Consider the following 24,474-nt stretch of genomic DNA (forward strand, 5'->3'; position numbering starts at 1 on the left):
ATCCGTAACCACGCCCCTCCAACTGACAGTAGACAGGCTGCCTGTGTGTTTGCGAGCATTGACAGCGTGTGAAAGGAGAGATGGCAAGGAGGTGCATTTTTGGTTGTGACACTCACGGAACACTTTTTACCATTCGAACCCTCCACATGTAACGGCTCAAACATGTAAGGTCTGATTCCCCCCGTGACGAAATGATCCTCCGTGTGTTCCTGTTCATCTTCATCTTCCTCCTCCTGCTGCAGGAAGGGGACTGCTGGCGGTGTTTCAGGCGGCGAGTAATCCTCAACAACCGATTGTAAACTTGCGTTAAGATCTGCCTCCATTTCTGAATGAAACACCTACTTTTTTAGATCCAATCAGGTGCTAGTTGGAAAAAAAAGCCACGCCCACTATTTTGCCTCATTTAGTATTCCATTTCTCTCGGAAATACGTCACAACACTGGAGAAAAGTCGTTTGCAACTTCCGGTTCACGGGGACTTTAATGTGCGTACACACTGCCAGTGACTTTGTCGCTGCAGGTGAAGTCGCTAGTGGGCGTTCCCACTATGTTGCCTAGTAACGTTTATAAATGACATTCACGGATGCCATTCCATTGCTGTTGACAGCAAATCGCTTTTCTTAGCGCTAAAAACAAACATTTTGGAGGGAAAAGACTAAATATAAATGGAATCAGTACATAAAATGCTTTATATCAAAGATGAATGAGAAACAAGGCGTGCTGTTTGCCATAGCGGCTGTTTATCTGCGCGTAAAATGCAAATGCCGGTCTGTCTGGGTCCATAAAATCCCCGCGATCTCAGATACACCTTTCCACGCAGTATTTTTCTTAAAAATGTCCTTGTACGTGGGAAGAGACATATCATAGAGCACTGGAAAATTTCTAACAGCAAGAATTAGCCTTTCATCCATCTTTCCGTTACTGCAGGAGCTGAGAGAGAGAGATCACGTGAGCTCTCCCGTCTTCTCTCCTATTGGCTGTCGCTTCCGTTAGTCGCTCTTCATTTGAATAAAGTTGAACTTGTCTCAACTTTGTCGCGTCGCTGGGCACGCCCACATCTAGTCGCCAAGGGTCGCGACAGCTCGTGTCGCCGGAAGTCGCTGTGCTCTCATTGAAAATGAATGGTATTGAGTCGCTGTCGCGCGCGATGTCGCTGGCAGTGTGTACGCAGCTTTATTCTCACCTATGAATGTGTTTTGGATTAACGGTAATAACGGTATTGATTTACACATTTTATTATATTCTCTATAAGTGCGGTTAAGATTATACTTGAGCAAAAAGCCAAAATGTTCCAAGAAGTTACTATTATCATCTAATATATCATTCACAAACACAATACCTGTTTCATACCAATCACTTTTAAACAATGATTTCCTATAAATAATAATGACCCTGTTAGGGCGGATCCATGGGGAGAAAAGTTGTGGGTAAATGTAATTTTACAGTATTGGAGAAGTTGTTTCTGAAAGTTTGGTAATTTAATAGGAATCTTAGTTGATTTCAGCCATTTACCCTTAAATGCCTCATACATTGATTCAAAGTCCAAGGCGTTGCTACCACCCTGTGGCAGGGCGGAGGGCGAGTCGTGATTCTACACACCCGGTCCCTTATCAGGCTAATCAAGCCTCCGAGAGGGATAAAGGCCGACTGCGGAGGATTGTGCGACGAGAGAGAGAGATCGTTTACGGACATGTCCGTCATGTGTGTGTGTCTTTTGCTTCAGTTTTATATTAAACTATTATTTATATTATCAAGCCGGTTCTCGCCTCCTCCTTTCCATTGACTTCTTTACACACCCTTATTACTCTTTCACTAACTGTGATTTCCTAATATAATGTGATTTATTTTTCCAAAGGAGGGAACTGGGAAGATTGGGAAGTGGATGATGGCAGACAGTAAAGAGGTTATGGTTTCTTTCTAAATTTCTCCTTAATTTCTTGTAGCTGTAAGATGTTTTGTGCGTGTGTGTGTATATACGTTTATATACATATACACATACACATATATATATATATATATATATATATATATATATATATATATATATATATATATATATATACACATACACATAGTGTTGTTAAAAATACTGTACCCTGGTACCAAGTCGGTACTCAAACAAAAAATGATTTACTGATACCAGAATTTCTGAAGGTACTGGGTAAGGAGTACCGGGTCTACCCGGTACCCATAGGCGGAAATCGCGGTGGGGTCGGGGGTCAGGACCCCCATCTGAGGGTTGTCCCCCTAAAATATAATAAAAATATGTGTATTGTAAATAATATAATGATATATTGTTAAAATAATTGTTTAAGATAAATAAAATAATGCAAACAGGGCAACAACAAAAAACCCCTTGGTGTCCCCTTCAAAAATTGCTCTTGAGAATTGTTATGTTTATTGTCCCCCCCAACATTTTGATGATATTTTCGCCCCTGCCGGTACCCATGCAGAAGCGGGAACTTTCGAACGCTCACAACAAGCAAAAGATGACGACAAGCTGCTGCTGCTGCGGAGCCTCAACTGGATCATGTCGAAATGAAAAGTGGAAAAAGCAGGTAATTTGCAAAAACCTGTTTGTAAACGCTGCTTTCACAATTTTCTGATGAAAGGAGGAAACACATCAAACTTAATAAAGACAGACACCCGGATTTATTCAAGCAACTAAAGCAGGTGAGTTTAAAAGCATATTATCATTTGCATTAGGGCTGAAACGTTTAGTCGACATTATCGACATCGTCAAATACAAAATTGATGAGAAAAATCGTTCGTTGATTGATCTCATTTAACGTAAAATGAAATCACTTTAAACTGTAACGATATCGAACTTTCACAGTTTATTTTATGTAGATCCCAAAGTAGTCGGGAATGATTAAAAAAAAGTACATTCAGAAGCATGTACCGTTGTGGAATAAGCGGAGGCGGAGCTCTTTAAAGGAAACATCCCGGCGTAACATCTTAAATGCAGTAAAATTGCGTTATTAAAGTTCAAATAATACAGAAGCAGGTCATGTTAATAACTATAAACTCAGAAACTGGCATTTATCTGTGTGGTCAGCGCCTCTTCTATGAGTTGCGCGAATGTCCCGATCTAAGGGGAACAGATTGAAACTGCACCCGGCTGAGAGACTCTATGGCAAGCCGTTTTAACTTTTATTCATTTCCAGGAAATTCATTCTTGATATCAACAATTCAATATTCACTAGTTAAAATGTCTATTCTTGATATCAACAATTGAATTGCTACTAGTAAAAATTATAATTTATGATATCTGAAAATGTATTTATGATGTCAACGTAATTTCAGATATCTAAAATGGCTTTCTTACTAGTAACAATCACATTCATGATAGCAGAAATTAACATTGTCACTATTGAAAATGGAATTATTGAGATCAAAAATGAACATTGTTACTAGTAGAAATTCAATTGTTGATATCAAGAATAGACATTTCAACAAGTAAGAAATCAATTCTTGATATCAACAATTGATTTTGAATGGCAGCCTATGGTGACATTTCACTAGTGAAAATACAATTACAGATATCAAGAATGATAGTTTTTACTAGTTGAAATACAATTCCTGATATCTAGAATGAGCATTTTAACTAGTAAAAATGTAATTGTTGGTATCAAGAATTAGCATTGTTACTAGTGAAAATGTAATTTCTGATATCAAAAATTGCCATTGTTACTAGTAGATATCGAATTCCTGATATCAATAATTATCATTTTACCTAGTGAAAATTGAATTGTTGATATCAAGAATAAAAGTTAAAACGGCTTGCCATAGAGATTCTGCCTCGGGGAGATCATCCCTCGCGCACGCGCTAAATGCAGCTAAATTAGAACGCGATTGCTCGCGACTTATTTAATCATAATATAAGTCACTGTGCATTTCTTATCATGAAGAACATTGGCAATATGTAGCTTTATTTATAGGAGAGCACTTTGCACATTAGTTTGGAAGTAGTTTTTTATTAATTATATTGTGTGCTTGTTTATTTAGGCTTTTTTAGTACTTGGTAAAAACTTAAATTAAAAGTTGCAAAAGTTGAAGCAAATCTTATATAAGTGTTCATGAATACTTTAAGCATACATTGTTCAGTTTTGTTATAATTAAAAAATAATATTTAAATTAAAGTGTTGCTCAATGGCATATTTTTGTTCTTAGTTCTGCTGCTAATGTTTTGTAGACTTTGTTAATAAAAGTGTTGTTTAGTAACATGTTTTTACTTTGGTACCGAAAATGGTATCGAGGACCGTGAAATTTCACTGGTATTGGTACCAACTACTGAAATGTTGGTACCGTGACAACACTATTACACATAGGCTACATATACACATATACACATACATACATAGGGCCTACATATACACGCACAACACATCTTACAGGTACAAGAATGATCCGATTCCAAATCGTCCCGCTTTCTGTCTGTGCTCGTCCAACCACAGCCAATCACGAGAGACTCGACGAGATGCAGCCAATCAATACAGGATTTGATCAACAGCCAATAGCATTTGTTAACAGAAAGGATTGGGCCCCGCCCCTGAGTGTCAAAACCGACTTGTGTGCGTAAAGATTTCAGCTGCGCGTGTGCAGAAAATAACTCGCGCGCGTGTGTGGGACTTGTCATTACTCGCGGTTTTGTTATTTCTGCTCGCGAGTTGTTCATTTGTGTGCACAATCATATTTTTTGTGGCTTTTTTAGCCATGGCACTCCAAGGTCAGCAGGAGTCGCCATCCTCCTAAATAACTTCAAAGGTCATATTGTGTCCCATATGGCAGATGAGTTTGGTCACTGGCTGATTCTTACCACAAACATTGATGGTCTGAAATTCATCTTAATCAACATTTATGGGTATAACATCAGCAGAGAAACCCGAAACTTACTTGAACAAATTGGCTTAGATTTAGACAATCTCAAATGAACACACTCAACTGATACCATCATAACTGGAGGCGATCTAAACCTAGTTCATGATGAATTTTTTGATAAATATCCAAACACCATATTCACAAACTTTTGCAAAAAACATAATTTGGCTTGTATTTTTCTCATGTAATGTGATACAGACATTTTGGTGTGATATACATAAATGGGTTAAGCAACAGTCAAGTCAAGTCAATTTTATTTGTATAGCGCCTTTCACAACACACATCGTTTCAAAGCAGCTTTACAGAATATCAGCATTAACAGACGATAAAACTGTAATGTCTATAAAGTCGATTAATCTTCATTGTGTAATTTAGATAAAATACGTTTTTTAATAGTGTTTAAAAATAATTAAATGATAATTTTATTAATAACCCCAGTGAGCAAGCTGTAGGCGACTGTGGCAAGGAACACAAAACTCCATATGATGTTGATTAATGGAGAAAAATAACCTTGGGAGAAACCAGACTCACTGTGGGGGCCAGTTCCCCTCTGACTAACCCCACCCTAACCTTAAACCAGACTCACTGTGGGGCCAGTTCCCCTCTGACTAACCCCACCCTAACCCTAAACCAGACTCACTGTGGGGGCCAGTTCCCCTCTGACTAACCCCACCCTAACCCTAAACCAGACTCACTGTGGGGGCCAGTTCCCCTCTGTCTAACCCCACCCTAACCCTAAACCAGACTCACTGTGGGGGCCAGTTCCCCTCTGACTAACCCCACCCTAACCCTAAACCAGACTCGCTGTGGGGGCCAGTTCCCCTCTGACTAACCCCACCCTAACCCTAAACCAGACTCGCTGTGGGGGCCAGTTCCCTCTGACTAACCCCACCCTAACCCTAAACCAGACTCGCTGTGGGGGCCAGTTCCCTCTGACTAACCCCACCCTAACCCTAAACCAGACTCGCTGTGGGGGCCAGTTCCCCTCTGACTAACCCCACCCTAACCCTAAACCAGACTCGCTGTGGGGGCCAGTTCCCCTCTGACTAACCCCACCCTAACCCTAAACCAGACTCGCTGTGGGGGCCAGTTCCCTCTGACTAACCCCACCCTAACCCTAAACCAGACTCACTGTGGGGGCCAGTTCCCTCTGACTAACCCCACCCTAACCCTAAACCAGACTCATTGTGGGGGCCAGTTCCCTCTGTCTAACCCCACCCTAACCCTAAACCAGACTCACTGTGGGGGCCAGTTCCCTCTGACTAACCCCACCCTAACCCTAAACCAGACTCATTGTGGGGGCCAGTTCCCTCTGTCTAACCCCACCCTAACCCTAAACCAGACTCACTGTGGGGGCCAATTCCCTCTGTCTAACCCCACCCTAACCCTAAACCAGACTCACTGTGGGGGCCAGTTCCCTCTGACTAACCCCACCCTAACCCTAAACCAGACTCATTGTGGGGGCCAGTTCCCTCTGTCTAACCCCACCCTAACCCTAAACCAGACTCACTGTGGGGGCCAGTTCCCTCTGACTAACCCCACCCTAACCCTAAACCAGACTCACTGTGGGGGCCAGTTCCCTCTGTCTAACCCCACCCTAACCCTAAACCAGACTCACTGTGGGGCCAGTTCCCTCTGACTAACCCCACCCTAACCCTAAACCAGACTCACTGTGGGGGCCAGTTCCCCTCTGACTAACCCCACCCTAACCCTAAACCAGACTCACTGTGGGGGCCAGTTCCCTCTGACTAACCCCACCCTAACCCTAAACCAGACTCACTGTGGGGGCCAGTTCCCCTCTGACTAACCCCACCCTAACCCTAAACCAGACTCACTGTGGGGGCCAGTTCCCTCTGACTAACCCCACCCTAACCCTAAACCAGACTCACTGTGGGGGCCAGTTCCCCTCGGGCTAACATCATGAATATAATGTAAATATTAATTATGTATAGGTAAAATCATGGTTTAAAATAATTAAACTAAGTGTTAAGGGTCAGATGTCTTCATTCCCAACCTCTATCTCCAGAGACGACATAAAATTTGGATTGATATTGCAAAGCAAGGGTGATGAGCTCTGTAGTACAATTGTATATCTAGCTACATTTTTTATTCACAAATGTAGAATTGTGAAATCATCTCCCAAATTTGTAGTTTTTTTTAAATTAATTTAAATTGTATATAAAATCCTTAAAAACTCTGAAAGGTCCTAAAGCACAAAAAAATATATGATACCCTAAAACACTTCCCAACTGAGGTAAATAGCTGAGCATTATATTTACATTTACATTTATGCATTTGGCAGACGCTTTTATCCAAAGCGACTTACAGTGCAGTTATTACAGGGACAATCCCCCCGGAGCAACCTGGAGTTAAGTGCCTTGCTCAAGAACACAATGGTGGTGGCTGTGGGGATCGAACCAGCAACCTTCTGATTAACAGTTATGTGGTTTAGCCCACTACGCCACCACCACTCACAAAGTGGTGAGTGGTGGTGCAAAGACTGAATTCTCCCCTTATGTTATAATTTCCTACCGTTTATTTATTTGAATTTATTTATTTGAATTTATTTATTTGAATGTTTCTCTTTCCTTTTATAAATCATCCTTATTTTTGTTACTAAGACTACATATACACTCACCTAAAGGATTATTAGGAACACCATACTAATACTGTGTTTGACCCCCTTTTGCCTTCAGAACTGCCTTAATTCTACGTGGCATTGATTCAACAAGGTGCTGAAAGCATTCTTTAGAAATGTTGGCCCATATTGATAGAATAGCATCTTGCAGTTGATGGAGATTTGTGGGATGCACATCCAGGGCACGAAGCTCCCATTCCACCACATCCCAAAGATGCTCTATTGGGTTGAGATCTGGTGACTGTGGGGGCCATTTTAGTACAGTGAACTCATTGTCATGTTCAAGAAACCAATTTGAAATGATTCGAGCTTTGTGACATGGTGCATTATCCTGCTGGAAGTAGCCATCAGAGGATGGGTACATGGTGGCCATAAAGGGATGGACATGGTCAGAAACAATGCTCAGGTAGGCCGTGGCATTTAAACGATGCCCAATTGGCACTAAGGGGCCTAAAGTGTGCCAAGAAAACATCCCCACACCATTACACCACCACCAGCAGCCTGCACAGTGGTAACAAGGCATGATGGATCCATGTTCTCATTCTGTTTACGCCAAATTCTGACTCTACCATCTGAATGTCTCAACAGAAATCGAGACTCATCAGACCAGGCAACATTTTTCCAGTCTTCAACGGTCCAATTTTGGTGAGCTCTTGCAAATTGTAGCCTCTTTTTCCTATTTGTAGTGGAGATGAGTGGTACCCGGTGGTGTCTTCTGCTGTTGTAGCCCATCCGCCTCAAGGTTGTGCGTGTTGTGGCTTCACAAATGCTTTGCTGCATACCTCGGTTGTAACGAGTGGTTATTTCAGGCAAAGTTGCTCTTCTATCACCTTGAATCAGTCGGCCCGTTCTCCTCTGACCTCTAGCATCAACAAGGCATTTTCGCCCACAGGACTGCCGCATACTGGATGTTTTTCCCTTTTCACACCATTCTTTGTAAACCCTAGAAATGGTTGTGCGTGAAAATCCCAGTAACTGAGCAGATTGTGAACTACTCAGACCGGCCCGTCTGGCACCAACAACCATGCCACGCTCAAAATTGCTTAAATCCCCTTTCTTTCCCATTCTGACATTCAGTTTGGAGTTCAGGAGATTGTCTTGACCAGGACCACACCCCTAAATGCATTGAAGCAACTGCCATGTGATTGGTTGATTAGATAATTGCATTAATGAGAAATTGAACAGGTGTTCCTAATAATCCTTTAGGTGAGTGTATATTTCCTATGTTTGTATTAAGAGCTGCTCCCTCTGGCTATATTTCTCTGTATCCTATTCTGAAGAAACTGATTTTATGCAGCCATGTTTGTTTGTAATTTTGTATATTTTCTTCGGTAAAAAAATAAAAACACTACTCCGAGTAGTGACATCGCTCTCGCAATAATTTGATGTCATACGTCGCGGCAATGGCACCGATTCTAGTCGGAAAAAATATATAACTGATCTCAAGGACTTAAAACACTTATTCCAAAACATAGGAAAGACCCGCTATGTGTTGACAACTGGCGGACAATTTGCCTTCTTAATAATAATTACAAAATCCTAGCTCTAGTTTTTGCCAAAAGATTAAAAGCGGTTTTGGACCAAATTATTGATGAAAACCAAACCGGGTTTATGAGGCATAGACATATATCCAATAACATCAGGCTTGTGCTGGACCTCATTGATTATGCTGATCTTAGTGATGATGAAAACTGTAACATTCCCGTCTATCCATTCCAGTGAAAGAGTCCATCACCTACCGACACCAGATGCTCTTTGAATTTCAACCCAGTCGTAGGAAAGGTACAGAATTTTTTTTTATTTTTGGCTTCAACGAGACTTATCTCTTAAAGGAAGAATTTTGCTAACCAAAGCTGACTTACTTATGCAGCCTTATCTCTAGATGTCAACAAACGGACCTCTACGGTCATTGATAACTTACTATACAACTTTGTATGGAGAAATAGAATCCATTATGTTAGAAAATTAGTATTAATGAACTCCTATGTAAATGGTGGTCTAAACTTTCTTGATTTCTCTACCCTCAACAATACCTTTAAGATAAATTGGATAAAACAGTTTAAAAAAATTTAAAAACTCAATCTGGAATTTTATTCCCAACTACCTGTTTTCAAAGCTTGGAGGTCTTAAGTTCCTCTTACTTTGCAGCTACAATGTGGAAAAAATCCCCTTAAAACTATCAAACTTTCACAAACAATTGCTTCTTTCCTGGTCCTTAATTTAGAAACATAACTTTTCCCCTCACAAGTACTACATCTGGAACAACTGAGACATATTATATAAACAAAAACCATTGTTCTTGGAAAACTGGTTTGTCCATGGAGTTTATCTGGTTAAACAGCTCCTCAATTGAAGTGGTGAAGTAATGTCATACTCCGAACTTCTAGACAAGTATGGTATTCTTTTGTTTTTTTGTCAGCCCTATGCTCCCCTGGTATTGTCTGCCCTTGTGAATTATATGTTTTCCATACTGTTTGTCAATGAAAGCATCAATTAAAAAAAAATGTGTTTGGCTTCGCTGCATGAAGTCGAACACACCTAATGGCTTTGATTCGTCTCATCCAATCAAAATTCAGTGCCGGACCTGAACAAAGAAATGGTACAAAAGTCTTTTGGCGCATCCCAAACTACACACATCTGAATACACAGATCAGATTTACAAACACTCTAAATCATAAACGTCTCAAAGACATCTGCTGAATGTCTTATTGACATCCGAGAGGAAACGGCTTATAGACTAATTGCAGATGAGCAAACAACCTAAACAAATACATCTTCCAGATGTAAACTCACACATCAAACTGATGTCTGATGTACGTGTGCTGTCAAGGTGGACGCCACTTGTGGAATTAAACATGAGGTCATGTGACAACAATACAGAAGACTACTGTTAAGAACATTTAGTGCTGTGGAATATACTATATGCAATGTCCAGTAAGCAAAAACTCCAGTATTTTATTGAGAGTAAACAGCTTGTACCTGCTGTATTTTTATACAAGCTTCTGGACTTGATTTCCCACTTTCAGTCAATGCTTCTTTAATAGCTAATTTCTGCTTCAATGAAACACTGTAAAATTATATACAACAGCAGATGACTTTCATGTTGACAGAAGTTGTCTTTTTACATTAAAATACTCTTTCCATAATACATGCATGATGTTTCAGCTCCTGACATGTCAATAACAGTGAAGTCATCATTTTTTACCAGTTAGGCCAGTTCAGTCAATGGATTGTGTTGTGGGTCATTAGTCCTGTTGAGGATTTATTTTCCATGACGTCACATCACAAAGTTTTAAATTGATGACTAAAATGTCAAGTGCCCTGTAGCTTTCAAGTAAAAAGTAAAAACTCATTCCTTACACCTTAGATGTGTGTGAGAAGCTTTCTCGAGGTTATAACATTTAACATTTGACATTCCAAACTAGACCTACCATGCCATAAAAGGTAAATTCCTGTTTGATGGTTAAAATTGCTTCCTGCATGGTGGTTATGCCACACAGACTTTGATTTAAAAAAGTTAAAAATATATTTTTTCAAATATAAATAATATTTTAAATTAAACTTTGTCATTGCTTAAGTTCTAAGAATTCAAATTAATATTGTGTTATATTTAATTTATTAATTATTAATCTTTCTAATGAGATTGTTTATATTCATTATGATTACAGGACAGAAACGCCAACTAGAGATTTAATATTTTATGCCACTCAAAATGGAGTATTATTGTATTCCTAAATATATTAGTAGATGCAGAGAAATTGTCTAGGTTACGGATGTAACCTCCGTTCCCTGATGGAGGGAACGAGACGTTGTGTCGGAGAAGCGACACTAGGGGTCTCTCTTGAGCACCGAATATACCTCTGATCTATGAAAAAAGGCCAATGAGAAGTTGGCAGCTAGTATTTGCATACCCCGCCCCCGGACATATGGGTATAAAGGTGAGGAAATACTAGAGTTCATTCAGGATTTTTCTGAGGAGCCGGAAATGGTCCGGCCACTACAGCGGCTCGGCTCAGCGACGTGGCCGGGAAGACACAACTTCTTATTCCCTCCATTAGGGAAAGGAGGTTACATCCGTAACCTAGATGTTCCCCGTCTGCCGACGTTGTGTCGGAGAAGCGACACTAGGGGTCCAATTTAAATCACGCCATGTGCTGAGCCGTGTACGTGTTCTGACACAGGAGCGGGCAGGTGTTTTACGTGCCAAGACGACCGGCTGTATCAGACTGAACGTACCCCTCCCCAATGCCCCAAAAAAGTCGTCGGAGTCCTTCTGATTACCCTCGACAGGGGAACAAGGCGACGCTTACCAACCAGGGAACGGGCCAAGCCTGTCTGGGCCTCTTTTCTTTCTATGTTTCTCGCATAGAGCAATAGACGGCCGGGGCCCTTACATGCATCGAGGGAAGGGGGTCTTATCCAGTTTCCTATTCTTTCAGGGGGAAAAGACCCTGCGGAGACCACACCTAACCGGAGGGGAGGTAAAGTGGTGAATACATCACATGTGTTTTTAGGCGACACGTGGGAGTGGCGCGGTGGTAGATCCAGCCTCTGCGAGGGGGAGTTGAAATGCCTAAGGAAAATGCGGGTCCGCTTCGTAAGGGGACCGTATCAGGGATATTACACACAGGGGAAGTTCGAGTTGGAGTCCTCACCCTTTGGAGCACCTATTCCAGTACAGGGTAGATTGAGTACCCGCAGTGGATTGGTTCGGCAAGTTCCTCTGCTGAACTGTCGACCAGGGATTCGACCAGGGATTCGAGGAGTGGAATCTCCTGGGAAAAAAGACGAGGACGCAACACTCCTTGTTGAGTGAGCTCGGACCCGCAAGGGGGGGGGGCACGGCCTGGGTGTGATGGGCCAATGAAATGGCGTCTACTACCCAGTGGGAAAGCCTCTGTTTGGAGACAGAGTTTCCTTTCTGCTGTCCCCCAAAGCATACAAAGAGCTGCTCAGAACATCTAAAGCTCTGCGTGCGGTCCAGATAGGTACGCAAAGCATGTACCGGACACAGCAACGAAGGGGCTGGGTCTGCCTCTTCCCGGGGCAGCGGTTGCAGGTTCACTACCTGGACTCTAAAGGGCATGGTAGGAACCTTGGGCATGTAGCCCGGTTGCGGTCTTAGGATCACATGAGTACCGGACCGAACTCCAGGCAAGTGTCGCTGACAGAGAACGCTTGCAGGTCCCCGACCCTCTTGATGGAAGCGAGCGCGATCAGCAGGGCAGTCTTAAGAGAGAGGGCCCTAAGTCCAACTGATTCTAGCGGCTCAAAGGGAGGTCTCTGGAGGCCCGCAAGGACTACCGAGAGGTTCCAGGAGGGGAACAGGCTTGGCCGGGAGGGATTTAACCTCCGGGCACCTCTTAGGAACCTGATGATTAAGTCGTGCTTACCAAGGGACTTGCCATCTACTGCGTCGTGGTGGGCCGCGATAGCAGCAACATACACCTTTAGGGTGGAAGGAGACAGCCTCCCCTCCAGCCTCTCTTGCAGGAATAAGAGCACTTACCTAACTGCGCACCTCTGTGGGTCTTCGGCCCGGGAAGAACACCAATCTTCCAATCAAGCGCCACTTCAGGGCGTAGAGATGCCTGGTGGAAGGGGCTCTGGCTTGGTTGATTGTGTCTACGATGGTAGGTGGTAGACAAGCTAGATTTTCCACGTCCCATCCAGGGACCAGATGTGGAGTTTCCAAAGGTCTGGATACGGATGCCAGAGCGTGCCCTGCCCCTGAGAAAGAAGGTTCATTTGTGGGCCAGATGACCCAGAGACAAAGAAAATAGCTCTTTTATTGAGAATTTGGATAGCTCATCATGCACCCTGGGATAAATCGGACCGGGGGCGGCGATGCGGCCGTGAGCGGTCCAAATTCTCAATAAAAGGAACCAGTCATCCAGCCACAATGGCTGTCGGGAGGACGGAGGGTTCCAATCCAAGCCCACGCTGGCGGCGGCCTGGGAACGCATGTCGGACATCTGAGCAGCAGCCTCAGCTTGGGCGTGCTGGCGCGAAGGCGGCAGCCCAAGGGAGTCATCCGCGTCAGACACTGCGCTCTCCGATGCAGCGGCGAGCTCATCTGCTTCGAGCTCCAGAGGATAGGCAGGCTGGCTGTGAGGCGAGCCGCTGTTGTCTCGAGCACGGACGGGAGGTCCGAGGGGGGATACCCGCTGCCATCCCCAGATCGCTTCTAGCACCACTCGTACCATCCTCAATCCTGTGGGAAGAAGGAGCAATGCGGGGGGCTGCTGGAGTGAATTCACTATCCAGTATTCACTTTCCAGTATTCACTTTCCCAGACGATTCCAGTAAGCTGGCAGACACTTATCAAAGTGACACACATTTAGGTGTTTTCCTCTAGAGAACATGTTACTGTATAACTCAAATCCTGATAACTTGTGATCATAACAACATAAAATTGTTTTATGGAAAAACAGATGGATATGTTGTTGACTCCCCCGTGGTAGAGGGGTTCTGTGCGGTACATTTCTGCTCACTCTTCCTTCTATGTGACATTACCTACACAGTTAACAGTGAATCAATGAACGCTGTATTTACATGTACTTACAGAAATAGCTCTGATCCTCTGAGCCTCGAATTCAACACTCACTGTAAACAATGTCTGTATTTAACAGTAAAAGACACAAACAATTTTTAATGTGTTAATACCAACGCCATAAATTTGTGTTGTGTTTGTGTGTATTGATAAATGTGTGTGTGTGTATGAGTGTGTGTGTGTGTAAAAACAACAGTGGCATTATATAAACAAACTGGCATTTAAAGGGTTAATATACTGTAAATGAATGAATATTTAGTAGTTATGATCAGGACTGATGTTGTTTAAAAATATGAACTCATTGAAAGTGGAAAATAATATTAATAAAATTAAGACAGTTTTTTGATGCTGACATTTATGTCCTCAAAGGACCTCCGAGTAAATTTGTTTTGGTAAATGGTAAATGGTCTGCCCTTATATAGCGCTTTTTTTTTAACCTTAGCGGTTACCAAAGCGCTTTACACTGTGTCCCAGTCACCCATTCACACACACACTCATACACCAATAGCGGCAGAGCTGCCATGCAAGGCGCTAGCCTGCCTGTTTTATTGACCACAAGGGTTAAAAAGACAATAAATGTAGGTTTATTAAAATTTTGTAAAAATAAACATTTTTAGATGTAAAAAGTATGATTTCCCATATAATTAACGGTTAAGATTTATATTATGTTTAACAAGAGAGTACATGTACTTTTTATGGTAAACTATTGTTCCCTAAATTCTCTGTGTGGCCCTTTACATTTCATTATATTTTATGGGAATAGTTATGTTTCTTCATTTTTAATATCAGTTATGTACATTGGGGTGATCTGTGTTATATTTGATGTAGTTTATTGCATTATTTTAACTTTACAAGCATTATCCTGATGGTGTTTAGTTTTACTTTTGGTTCTGTTGGATCATACTGTAGATGTTTTGCATCCCTGCAGAGATGTACATAAACCAGAATCAAACAAAACAGTCAGACTCTGAAGAAACATAATAGACACTCTCCATTATATTGTGTGTGTGTTGAATGCATTCTCATATCACTTTAGTGTTTCATTCATTCATTTTGTCCCAGTTTCCCTCCCCTAGTGGGACACACCTGAGACTCTCCATTATATTCACTTTTTGCATTTATTTCATCTTTAGTGTTCATTCATTCATTTTGTCCCAGTTTCCCTCCCCCAGTGGGACACACCTGAGACTCTCCAGGCCAAGTACAGTGATGGCCAAAAATATTGGCACCCTTGGTAAATATGAGCAAAGATGGCTTGTGAAAAAAAAAATCACCATTGTTTTTCCTTTTGATCTTTCATTAAAAAGAAATCACAAATCTAACATTTAATTGAAGTAAAGCAACTGAAAGAGGGGAAATATCTCATTATTAAATAAAATGTCTCCAAAAACGCATTGGCCATATTTATTGGCACTCTTTTATTCAATACTTTGTGTGACCTCCCTTTGCCAAGATAACAGCCTTCTGTCGTGGCACGTTACATCCAGGGGAGAGTGGAGGCTCCACCCCCAGGTGGTTCAGCTTATCTGGAGTCGATTCGGCCAAGCGCAGGTAGACCTGTTCGTTTCCCCGGAATCCTCCCATTGCCCACTATGGTTCTCTCTGACTGAGGCCCCCTCGGCACAGATGCCTTGGCATACAGCTGGCCCCCGGGGCTTCGCAAGTATGCGTTTCCCCCAGTGAGCCTACTTGCACAGACTTTGTGCAAAGTCAGGGAGGATGGGGAGCAGGTCCTCTTAGTGGCCCCTTATTGACCCTCCCGGATTTGGTTCTCTGACATCACGCTTTTCGCGACAGCCCTCCTCCCCGGAAGGACCTTCTTTCTCAGGGACGGGGCACCATTCGGCACCCGCGACCAGACCTCTGGAATCTCCATATCTGGCCCTTGGACGGGACGTGGTAGACTTAGGTGGCCTACCACCCGTGGTGGTAGACACGATTACTCTCAACGAGGCGCCTTTACGGCCTGAAGTGGCGTATGTTCGCTCAGTGGTGTTCTTCCCATGGTGAAGACCCCCAGAGATGCGCAGTTGGATCAGTGCTTTCCTTTCTGCAGGAAAAGTTGTAGGGCCGCGTTCTACCAGGGGCGTTGCAGCTTCTTGGCCGTTGTCCCACGGCGCCTCTCTAGCAGACATATGTAGAGCCACGGGTTGGGCAACACCTAACACCTTTGCGAGGTTCTAGAACCTCAGGGTTGAGCCAGTCTCGTCCCGTGTGTTATCAGGTGACACAAACAATTAAGTTCGGATCAGCTGGCAGGGTGTATCGCTTGTGCTTAGCACCATTCCCCTCCCTTGAGGTGAAGATGTGTGCTCTTTCCCCAGTTGCGTTCGTAGGAAGTGTGAACCCTGGACGTTCTTCCTCTCTAGCCTAGCGGCCGTCGAGTCTTCGGAGAGGCTTGCTGCCGCCCCGGTATGGGCGTCACTAGGCCCCCGTACTGAGGTAAGTGCTCCACATGTGCTGGTTGTCCCCTTCGACAACCCCGTGTGATGAATATCCCACAAAATGGTTTCTCTGCCGGTGAACCGCGTCTTCTTTGGACAGAGGACCCACTGCCCTGGGTCGCTGTGTTTGTAGTAACTCCACCCCCGTCTACCACGACACCGCCCCACACGATGTGCTTCCGCTCCTAACCGGTAGGACTGTGTGTGTATTCCACCTAAACCCCCCCCCCCCCCCTCGGGGCCGGGTGTGGTCTCCGATGTGTCCTCCTCTTTGGAGGGACACCACCCCCAGCTTGGACAATATATTTGGCCCCCAGCCGAATGATTTAGTTCCTTTACAGGGGAGATCTGAGCAGTTAGCCATTTCCCTAGGTGCAGGGGACTGCTTCATGCCTATTTAATAATGAGATATTTCCCCTCTTTCAATTGTTTTACTTCCATTAAAGGTTTGATTTATGTGAATTTTTTGAATGAAAGATCCAAAGGATCTTTCTGCCTTCTTTGCTCATATTTACCAAGGGTGCCAATATTTTTGGCTACCACTGTAGTTGGTTCATGGCCAGAATAAGAATTATGTAAATATTATTATTTAAATATTATTATCAATATAAATATTGATATCCATCCATCCATCCATCGTCAACCGCTTATCCTGTGTACAGGGTCACGGGGGGCTGGAGCCTATCCCAGCTAACATTGGGCGAAAGGCGGGGGACACCCTGGACAGGTCGCCAGTCCATCGCAGGGCCACACATAGACAGACATACACTCACGCTCACCTCCACATCCACATCCACACCTAGGGCAATTTTTTTTTGGAGACACCAATTAACCTAGCCTGCATGTCTTTTTGGATGGTGGGAGGAAGCCGGTGGGGGCACAAGGAAAATCTGGGGAGTACCCGGAGAGAACCCACACAGACACGGGGAGAACATGCAAACTCCACACAGAAAGGCCAGGGCAACCAGGGTTTGAACCCACAACCTTCTTGCTGTGAGGCGACAGTGCTAACCGCTGCACCACCCTCTAAATATTGATATATATTTTTTTTTATTAAATTTAAATAAGAGTGGTGGGGGCACAAGGAAAATCTGGGGAGAACCAAAAAGCAATTTTCCCAAAGCTTTTTCAATGGAACTCTGAATCCATATGGGGGTGATGGAGGGTAAAGTGAAAGTCAGGAATGTCAGTCATCGGAGTCGCCTGTGGTACTGTATTTATTTGATCTAAAATGCCAACTCATCTCAGTGCTCGGACATTAACAGAAAAAACATGCTCTGAAATTTTTATTTTTATTATGTCTGAGGTGAACAAGTGTTTGCTTATATTGAGTGATTGAACCCAAATATTTAAATTAAGAACAAAATTGTAATCAAATAAACAAGCTGTCTGTCTGTCTGTCTGTCTGTCTGTGAGTGATAAAAAAATAGAAACAAATGAAAATATATCTAAAACAGTTCTATACCATTAAGGCTGAAACAATTTTTAAGGATTTGGGACACTCTTGGTTTGAGTTCTCTTAAGTCTGCTGAAGTTTTTATTTATTTTTTGGTCATTTGTTTAGATTTGCTTTGCTCCGGAACCATTTACATGCGTTTGTGCACGTAGACGAGGGTCTTGCAGAAAGCACAGCGATGTTCTACATCCTTGCAGGCATCCACACAGAACGGAATCAAACAGAATGGCCAGATCCTGCAAAGACAAAAGACTTTCTCTATCGAAGTGATTCTATGAGACCAGGTTGGTTGATGGTAAATTCGGACTATGCAAGACTATAGTGAATATGGTTAATTACCCGAGAATGCCAAGACATCCACAGATGACCCAGACAAGCACACCATTGATGAATGTCGTCTCCGTGACAACCTGGTGCTGGCAGTGTGGGCATTTCATCTGCCCTGGGACATCAGTCAGACGGGGGGGCACCACTACAATCTGTGGGACTATAAACACACAAAGATCGATCATATTTACGATCACAGTTGCTGTTCATTATTACAGCCTTGACATTTTAAGAGAGGGGCATTGAGAGTAAAGTCTCAACAGATCTTTCCACACTCAAAGAGGTGAAGTGTGTAATTTCTGCGCCAGTAGCATCACCGAATGGAAGTGCAAAAATAGTTACTGTTTTCAAACTTATTCCAGAAAACTCCCCCTGTCTTCCACTGGTTGTACAAACAGAATATAGCAGCATAAGCACATTCTAGTTAGACTTACAGAATAATATAAAGTGAAACTAAGGCATGATCACTCACCTACACCAGGCATAGATGTTGACTGAACAGTTTGAGTCACAGTGGATGAAGCCATGACTGGCCCTTGTATGGGTTGTATGTTGTAAACTGTACTCACTGGAGCTGAAACAAAAAGTTTAAAGTGCATGATGAATGTACAGATCCATTTGAGTGAAACTGAAAACAACTTCCATCATTTGTAGTGACATGTATATCATTATTGCGTATAGAAATGGGTCGGTAACGTGATCCTTTCTCGTCCAGCTCTATTAAGTTTCAAAATTATATTTAAAAAGGCAATTCATATAATGACTTCTCTTCTATGTTCAATACAATTAAATTTTTTGGCATTTTAATATATTTATTTATAGTAATATCTTGTTTTAATATTTCATAAAAAAAGGGCAATTTAGTTTTTAAATACTATTAATATACAGTATTTCTTATAGTGCTCAAAACAACGCTAGCTCTTGCATGAAGACATGAAATATCGCTCATGAACAACATATTCTGTTACAGTCATTATTCAAAATAAGGCATCTGAACTTACAAATTCTGTAAGCCACTTTTCAGGGAATGTACCTGTGGAAGGGCGGAGGGTGGGGCCGGGTCGTGATCCTACACACCCGGTCCCGTATTAGGCTAATTATGCCTCCGTGAGGGATAAAGGCTGACTGCAGAGGATCGTGTGGGAGAGAGAGATCATTTACGGACATGTCCGTCATGTGTGTGTTTATGTTGTCTTTTAAGTTTATCATTAAACCATTATTTATATTGTCAAGCCAGTTCTCGCCTCCTCCTTTCCATTGAATCCCTTTACACTGGTGCCGAATCCCGGGAAGGAGGAGGGATATGCCGTAGTAGAGTTCTCGCCACTACCGTCCACCCCAACGGAGCAGCCACGGCCATCTGCAGGGGACGAGGAGCCCAGCCGCCTGAAAGAGGACTATGGCCGCCGACCGCGAGGGGAGAAGGGGCTCCTAGCCGACCGCCTGGAGCGGTCCGGGCCGCTGCCAGGGGCGCAGGAGTCGCCTACCGGCCGCTGAAACGCACCAGGGTTTAAGACCGCCAACCGCGAGCAGGGAGGGGCTCACTGTCGACCGCCTGGAGCGAGAGAACCGCTGCCAGGGGCGGGGGAGACCCCTTCTGTTCCCCGAGAACACGGCGGGGTGTTCCGTCCGCCAGGGGCTGGAGGACTGCCTCTGATCCGCCCAGAGAGGCGCGGCTGTCGTCCGATAGAGGGTGGAGGAGTGGCCGAGGAACAAGCTGCGGCGTATCGGAGAACTGGCGAGTAAGAGTTTTTTTTTTTTTCATCTCTCTCTCCTCTCTCTCTCTCTCTCTCTCTCTCTCACTGTCGCTCTGCGTTGGCCTTTTCCCTCTTTTCAATTTTACAGTGTTTTTGGGGGGGTACTACACTGTTACAGGAAGTACCCCCCCCATTTTAATTGTTTCTGTTTCCCTCCCCTTGTCCCCTCCCTCATCCAGGTAGATGGGGATGACCTGCCGGCAGACTGGACTTAAAGCACGCCCTCCTCCAGGGAATGAGCTCCAGATTTTGGGTGAAATGTCCACAGAGTGGTGCCAAACATGAATGTGTTTATGATGTAAGCCCAATTACAGTATACGTCATTTTTTGGCCCGTATGCTAGCTTATGTTTACAGTCGAACTCTCTAGCTTTTCGAACTATCCTCCATTTGACTGCGTGAAAATTAATGAGTGGCGAGTGGTGACTCTAGATTTTGTTAGCAAATGTGCAAGTACACGCGGTTAGAAAAATTGGCCCGTATGCGTACAGGTGTCAAGCGCCCAAGTATACTTTGGGCTCTACAGTGGAGTAAAAATTACTAGCTAAAATCCACGAATGAATGAATGTAACATTTATATAGCGCTTTTATAATACAACAATCAAACGCTTTACATAGTGAAACTAAGGCATGAACGCTCACCTACACCAGGCATAGATGTTGACTGAACAGTTTGAGTCACAGTGGATGAAGCCATGACTGGCCCTTGTGTGGGTTGTATGTTGTAAAATGTACTCACTGGAGCTGAAACAAAAAGTTTTTTTTTTTTTATTATGTTTGAGAATAACACCCACTTTCCATTTTTTTCTTTTATATTCATAGAATGTGATGGCAGAGTATTATATGTGTTGTTGCACTGGTTTAAAGCTTTAATTTTGTTTTAAACTTGGGCTAAAGAAAGTCTTACAATGTCTAACTCTGGTAAGTTATTCAAAATATATTTAAAAAGCCAATGTATATGATGTATGATGAATAGAAATTAATTTTAGTATATTTTTTAATAATTTCTTTAAAATATGAAGTATGTGTCACAATGAAGGAGGTCACAGGAGCAGGATCTAGATGCATCTTAAAGTATTTAATAAAATAAATAAAGTACAGATTAACAGAGTAAACACAGGAACAAAAGAAACATCCATGATGGGAGTAGGAAATACACTTGAGGTCAAACACATACAACTGACAAGGACTGAACAGAAATAAGGGCATTATATGCAAACTGACTAATGAGGGAATGGAACACAGGTGATGTGACAGGGCAGAGTGTGGGGCCGGGTCGTGATTTTACACACCCGGCCCCTTATCAGGCAAATCAAGCCTCCGAGAGGGATAAAGGCCAACTGCAGATGGCGGTTTGAGAGAGAGCATTTACGAGCAGCTGTCCGACACCTGTGTGTTTGCGTCTTTTGATTAAGTAGTTAATTAAATATCATTTATATTATCAAGCTGGTTCTCGCCTTCTCCTTTTCATTAATCCCTTTACACTGGTGCCGAAATCCAGGAAGGAGGAGGGATGCACCGTAGTGGAGTTCACACCGCTACCATCCACCCCAAAGGAGCAGCCATGGCCAACCACCGGAGGATGAAGGAGCCACGGCCGCCTGGAAGCAGAGGTATGGCCACTGACCACGAGGGGAGGAGGGGCTCCCAACCAACTGTCTGGAGTGGTTACCGCTGCCAGGGGCAGGGGAGACCCCTACCATCTACCAAAAATGCCAGGGGTTGTAGGACTAAACCGTCTACCAGGGGCTGTAGAACTACCTCCGATCCATCCTGGGAGGCCCGGCTGTCGTCCACTAGAGGGTGGAGGAGTGGCCGAGCACCAGACTACGACGTATCAGAGAACCGGCGAGTAAGTGTTTATTTCCCTCTCTCTCTCCTCTCTCACTCCCACTGATGCTCAGTGTTGGCCTTTCCCTCTCTTTGAAATTAACAGGTGGAACCTGATGCCCAAGGAGTGCAGGAAGAGGAGGTAGGGCCAAGATGGAGCTGAAGAACAGAGATTCCAGAGTAGATCAAGCTGTTGGCCAGAGGCCCCAGGAGAACAGATCAGATCAGGCAGATGACCATTTGACCAAGGAAACCATGGTAGACCAGTCAGATGACCATGGGACCAAGAAAACCAGTCCACATCAGGTGGACGACCAGGGGACCAAGGAAACCAGGGCAGATAAGGCGGACGACCAGTGGACCAGGGCAGATAAGGCAGACGACCAGGGGACCAAGGAAACCATGGCAGATCAGGCAGATAACCAGGGAACCAAGGAAACCAGAGCAGATCAGGCGGATGTTCAGGAGAGCAGGGAGATCAGAGAAGACCAGGCGGACAGTCAGGAGACCAGAGCAGATCAGACAGATTGACATGAGATACAGAAGACCTGAGGAGATCAGACAGCTGGCCAGGAGATCGAGACGACCAGAGTAGATCAGACGGATGGCCATGAGACCAGAGATACCAGAGCAGATCATGCAGACAATCAAGAGACCCAGAAGACTAGAGCAGAACAGGCAGTTCGCCGAGAGACCCAGAAGTCCAGAACAGATGAAGCAGATGGCCAGGAGACTCAGAAGACAAGAGCAGATTAGGCTGATGGCCATGAGACCAGAGCAGATCAGTTGGTTGGCCAGGAGACCCAGGGAACCACCTCAGGGTAGGGACTGGATCAGGAGGTCTGGTTGATGGCCACAGAGCTGAAAAAGGGTCAGGAGAACTGGGTGGTGACCACAGACTAGAGACTGGAGCCATGGAAAGCGAAGCTGTTGCAAGCTCGAGGGGTGGAGCCATGGCAGGCGGAGCCATGGGAGGCTCAAGGGGCGAAGCTGTAGAAGAGCCGTGGCAAGTTCAAGGCAAAGAGTCCAGGGTGACAGGGAAATTACCTCAGTGGTCGTGAACATGAGCAGAGTCTCGGGAGCTATCTCTGTGGTTGTAGGCATGGACATAGTCTCGGGAACAACCTCTGTGGTCATGAACACTGACTAATACTTTGAAACGACCTCTGTTGTCGTAAACACTGGCAGAGACTTGGAAACGACCTCTGTCGCTCCTTGGCCATGGCAGGCATGGGCTTTGGCTCATTGGCCGTTGTAGGCATGGGCATTGGCTCATTGGCCTGGCATGGAGCAGACTCAGGCGTGGCTATGACATGGCATGGAGCAGACTCAGGCATGGCTATGACATGGCATGGAGCAGACTCAGGCTTGGCTGGGTGGGAGGCTTGGAAACCGGGTTCAGGGTAGGGAGAGGAGGATCCTCTGAATTAAGAGTTTCTAGAGTTAAACTCACGTAATCCTCCCATATATAGTCTCCTGTCACCGGCAACTCCCTGCACTGGTGTGTGATGAGTCCGATTGTGTTCATGGACTTCAGGGTTGAGTCGTAATGTCTGTGTATTTGGCAAAGACACAAAACAGATGGGAATATTCAGGGACGGGTCAGTTTGCTCAGGCAGCTGATTGAAAGGCGCAGTTCAGTTGTTCTGTTACAAGGAAGGCCGTCAAAGAAGCAAGATCTAACTGCATCTTAAAGTATTTTATAAAATAAACAAAGTACAGATTAATGGGGTAACAAAAGATACATCCACAATTGGAGGAATACAGGAAACATCTACGATTGGCTCAGAAAATACACGGGAGGTCAAACACATAACGACTGACATGGACTGAACAGAAATAAGGGCATTATATGCAAACTGACTAATGAGGGAATGGAACACAGGTGAGAACAATAGGAACAGCTGGAAGTGATCAGAGCAGAGGATTATGGGAAGTGTAGTCCGGGAGGAACAAATGATAGAGGCAAAACACAAGGCAGAAAACAGTGAATTGTAACCGTATGTTTTCCTTTAAGACACCTTTTCACTGTCTCTGACATTAACATTCGAATTTTGTATTTCTCCCCCTAGTGGCAGTCATAATGAACTGCAATGTTTCTCACAATGGATTTAATTAATTAAGGGCAACCAAAGATTTGCTATCAAACCCCAGAATGACATTACTGTGTGATTTTTTATTTATTTATTTATTTTTATTTTTTGAGCAGATGGATCATTTCAATGGAATTCGTGATTAGTATTCACTCAGTATTTATTGTTATTATCATTATTTATTATTAATACTGTTTTTATTGTTAATTGTAAGATAATTAACAACAAACATACAGGAAATAGAAAAGTTGCACAATCTTAAATCAGATTTAAATCTTCAAGTAAGGTAAATCTTCCTGTACACCACATGAAGCCTTTCACATTAAGGTGTTATGCAGGAACCTTCATGTTAACTCCAAAACCAAAGTCTCGTAACACAATGTGAAACTAAGGCATGAGCGCTCACCAGATACAGACTGGACTGTTTGGGTTACGGTGGGTGCAGCCATGACCGTCCCTTGTATGGGTGGTGCGGAGAAAGCAATCATTTGAACTGT

The 24,474-nt window shown here is 43.7% G+C and overlaps 2 protein-coding genes across 3 annotated transcripts in view; both read right to left on the reverse strand.

The window, feature by feature from the left end:
- The window catches only part of LOC127651790 (lipopolysaccharide-induced tumor necrosis factor-alpha factor homolog), a 40,162-nt gene that overhangs the window by 14,642 nt on the left and 1,046 nt on the right, over nucleotides 1-24,474 (reverse strand). The window lies entirely within an intron of this gene.
- On the reverse strand, nucleotides 17,722-24,448 carry LOC127651794 (LITAF domain-containing protein-like). Its single transcript, XM_052137804.1, has 4 exons — nucleotides 24,384-24,448; nucleotides 18,771-18,872; nucleotides 18,311-18,458; nucleotides 17,722-18,207 (listed from the first exon to the last, which is right to left on the reverse strand). The coding sequence occupies exons 1-4, from the start codon at nucleotides 24,424-24,426 to the stop codon at nucleotides 18,102-18,104; spliced, it is 399 nt and encodes a 132-aa protein (XP_051993764.1). The 5' UTR covers nucleotides 24,427-24,448; the 3' UTR covers nucleotides 17,722-18,101.

Source organism: Xyrauchen texanus, chromosome 11 (assembly GCF_025860055.1).
Source record: "Xyrauchen texanus isolate HMW12.3.18 chromosome 11, RBS_HiC_50CHRs, whole genome shotgun sequence".
In the NCBI taxonomy this organism is placed as follows: domain Eukaryota; kingdom Metazoa; phylum Chordata; class Actinopteri; order Cypriniformes; family Catostomidae; genus Xyrauchen; species Xyrauchen texanus.

Bases quoted from the DNA above. Each gene is read 5' to 3' on its own strand.
- LOC127651794 (XM_052137804.1), bottom strand. From the start codon at position 24,426: ATGGCTGCACCCACCGTAACCCAAACAGTCCAGTCTGTATCTG. The intron at 18,873-24,383 runs GTGAGCGCTCAT...TTTTTGTTTCAG, and splicing joins AACAGTCCAGTCTGTATCTG to CTCCAGTGAGTACAGTTTAC. The intron at 18,459-18,770 runs GTGAGTGATCAT...GTGTGTTTATAG, and splicing joins AACATCTATGCCTGGTGTAG to TCCCACAGATTGTAGTGGTG.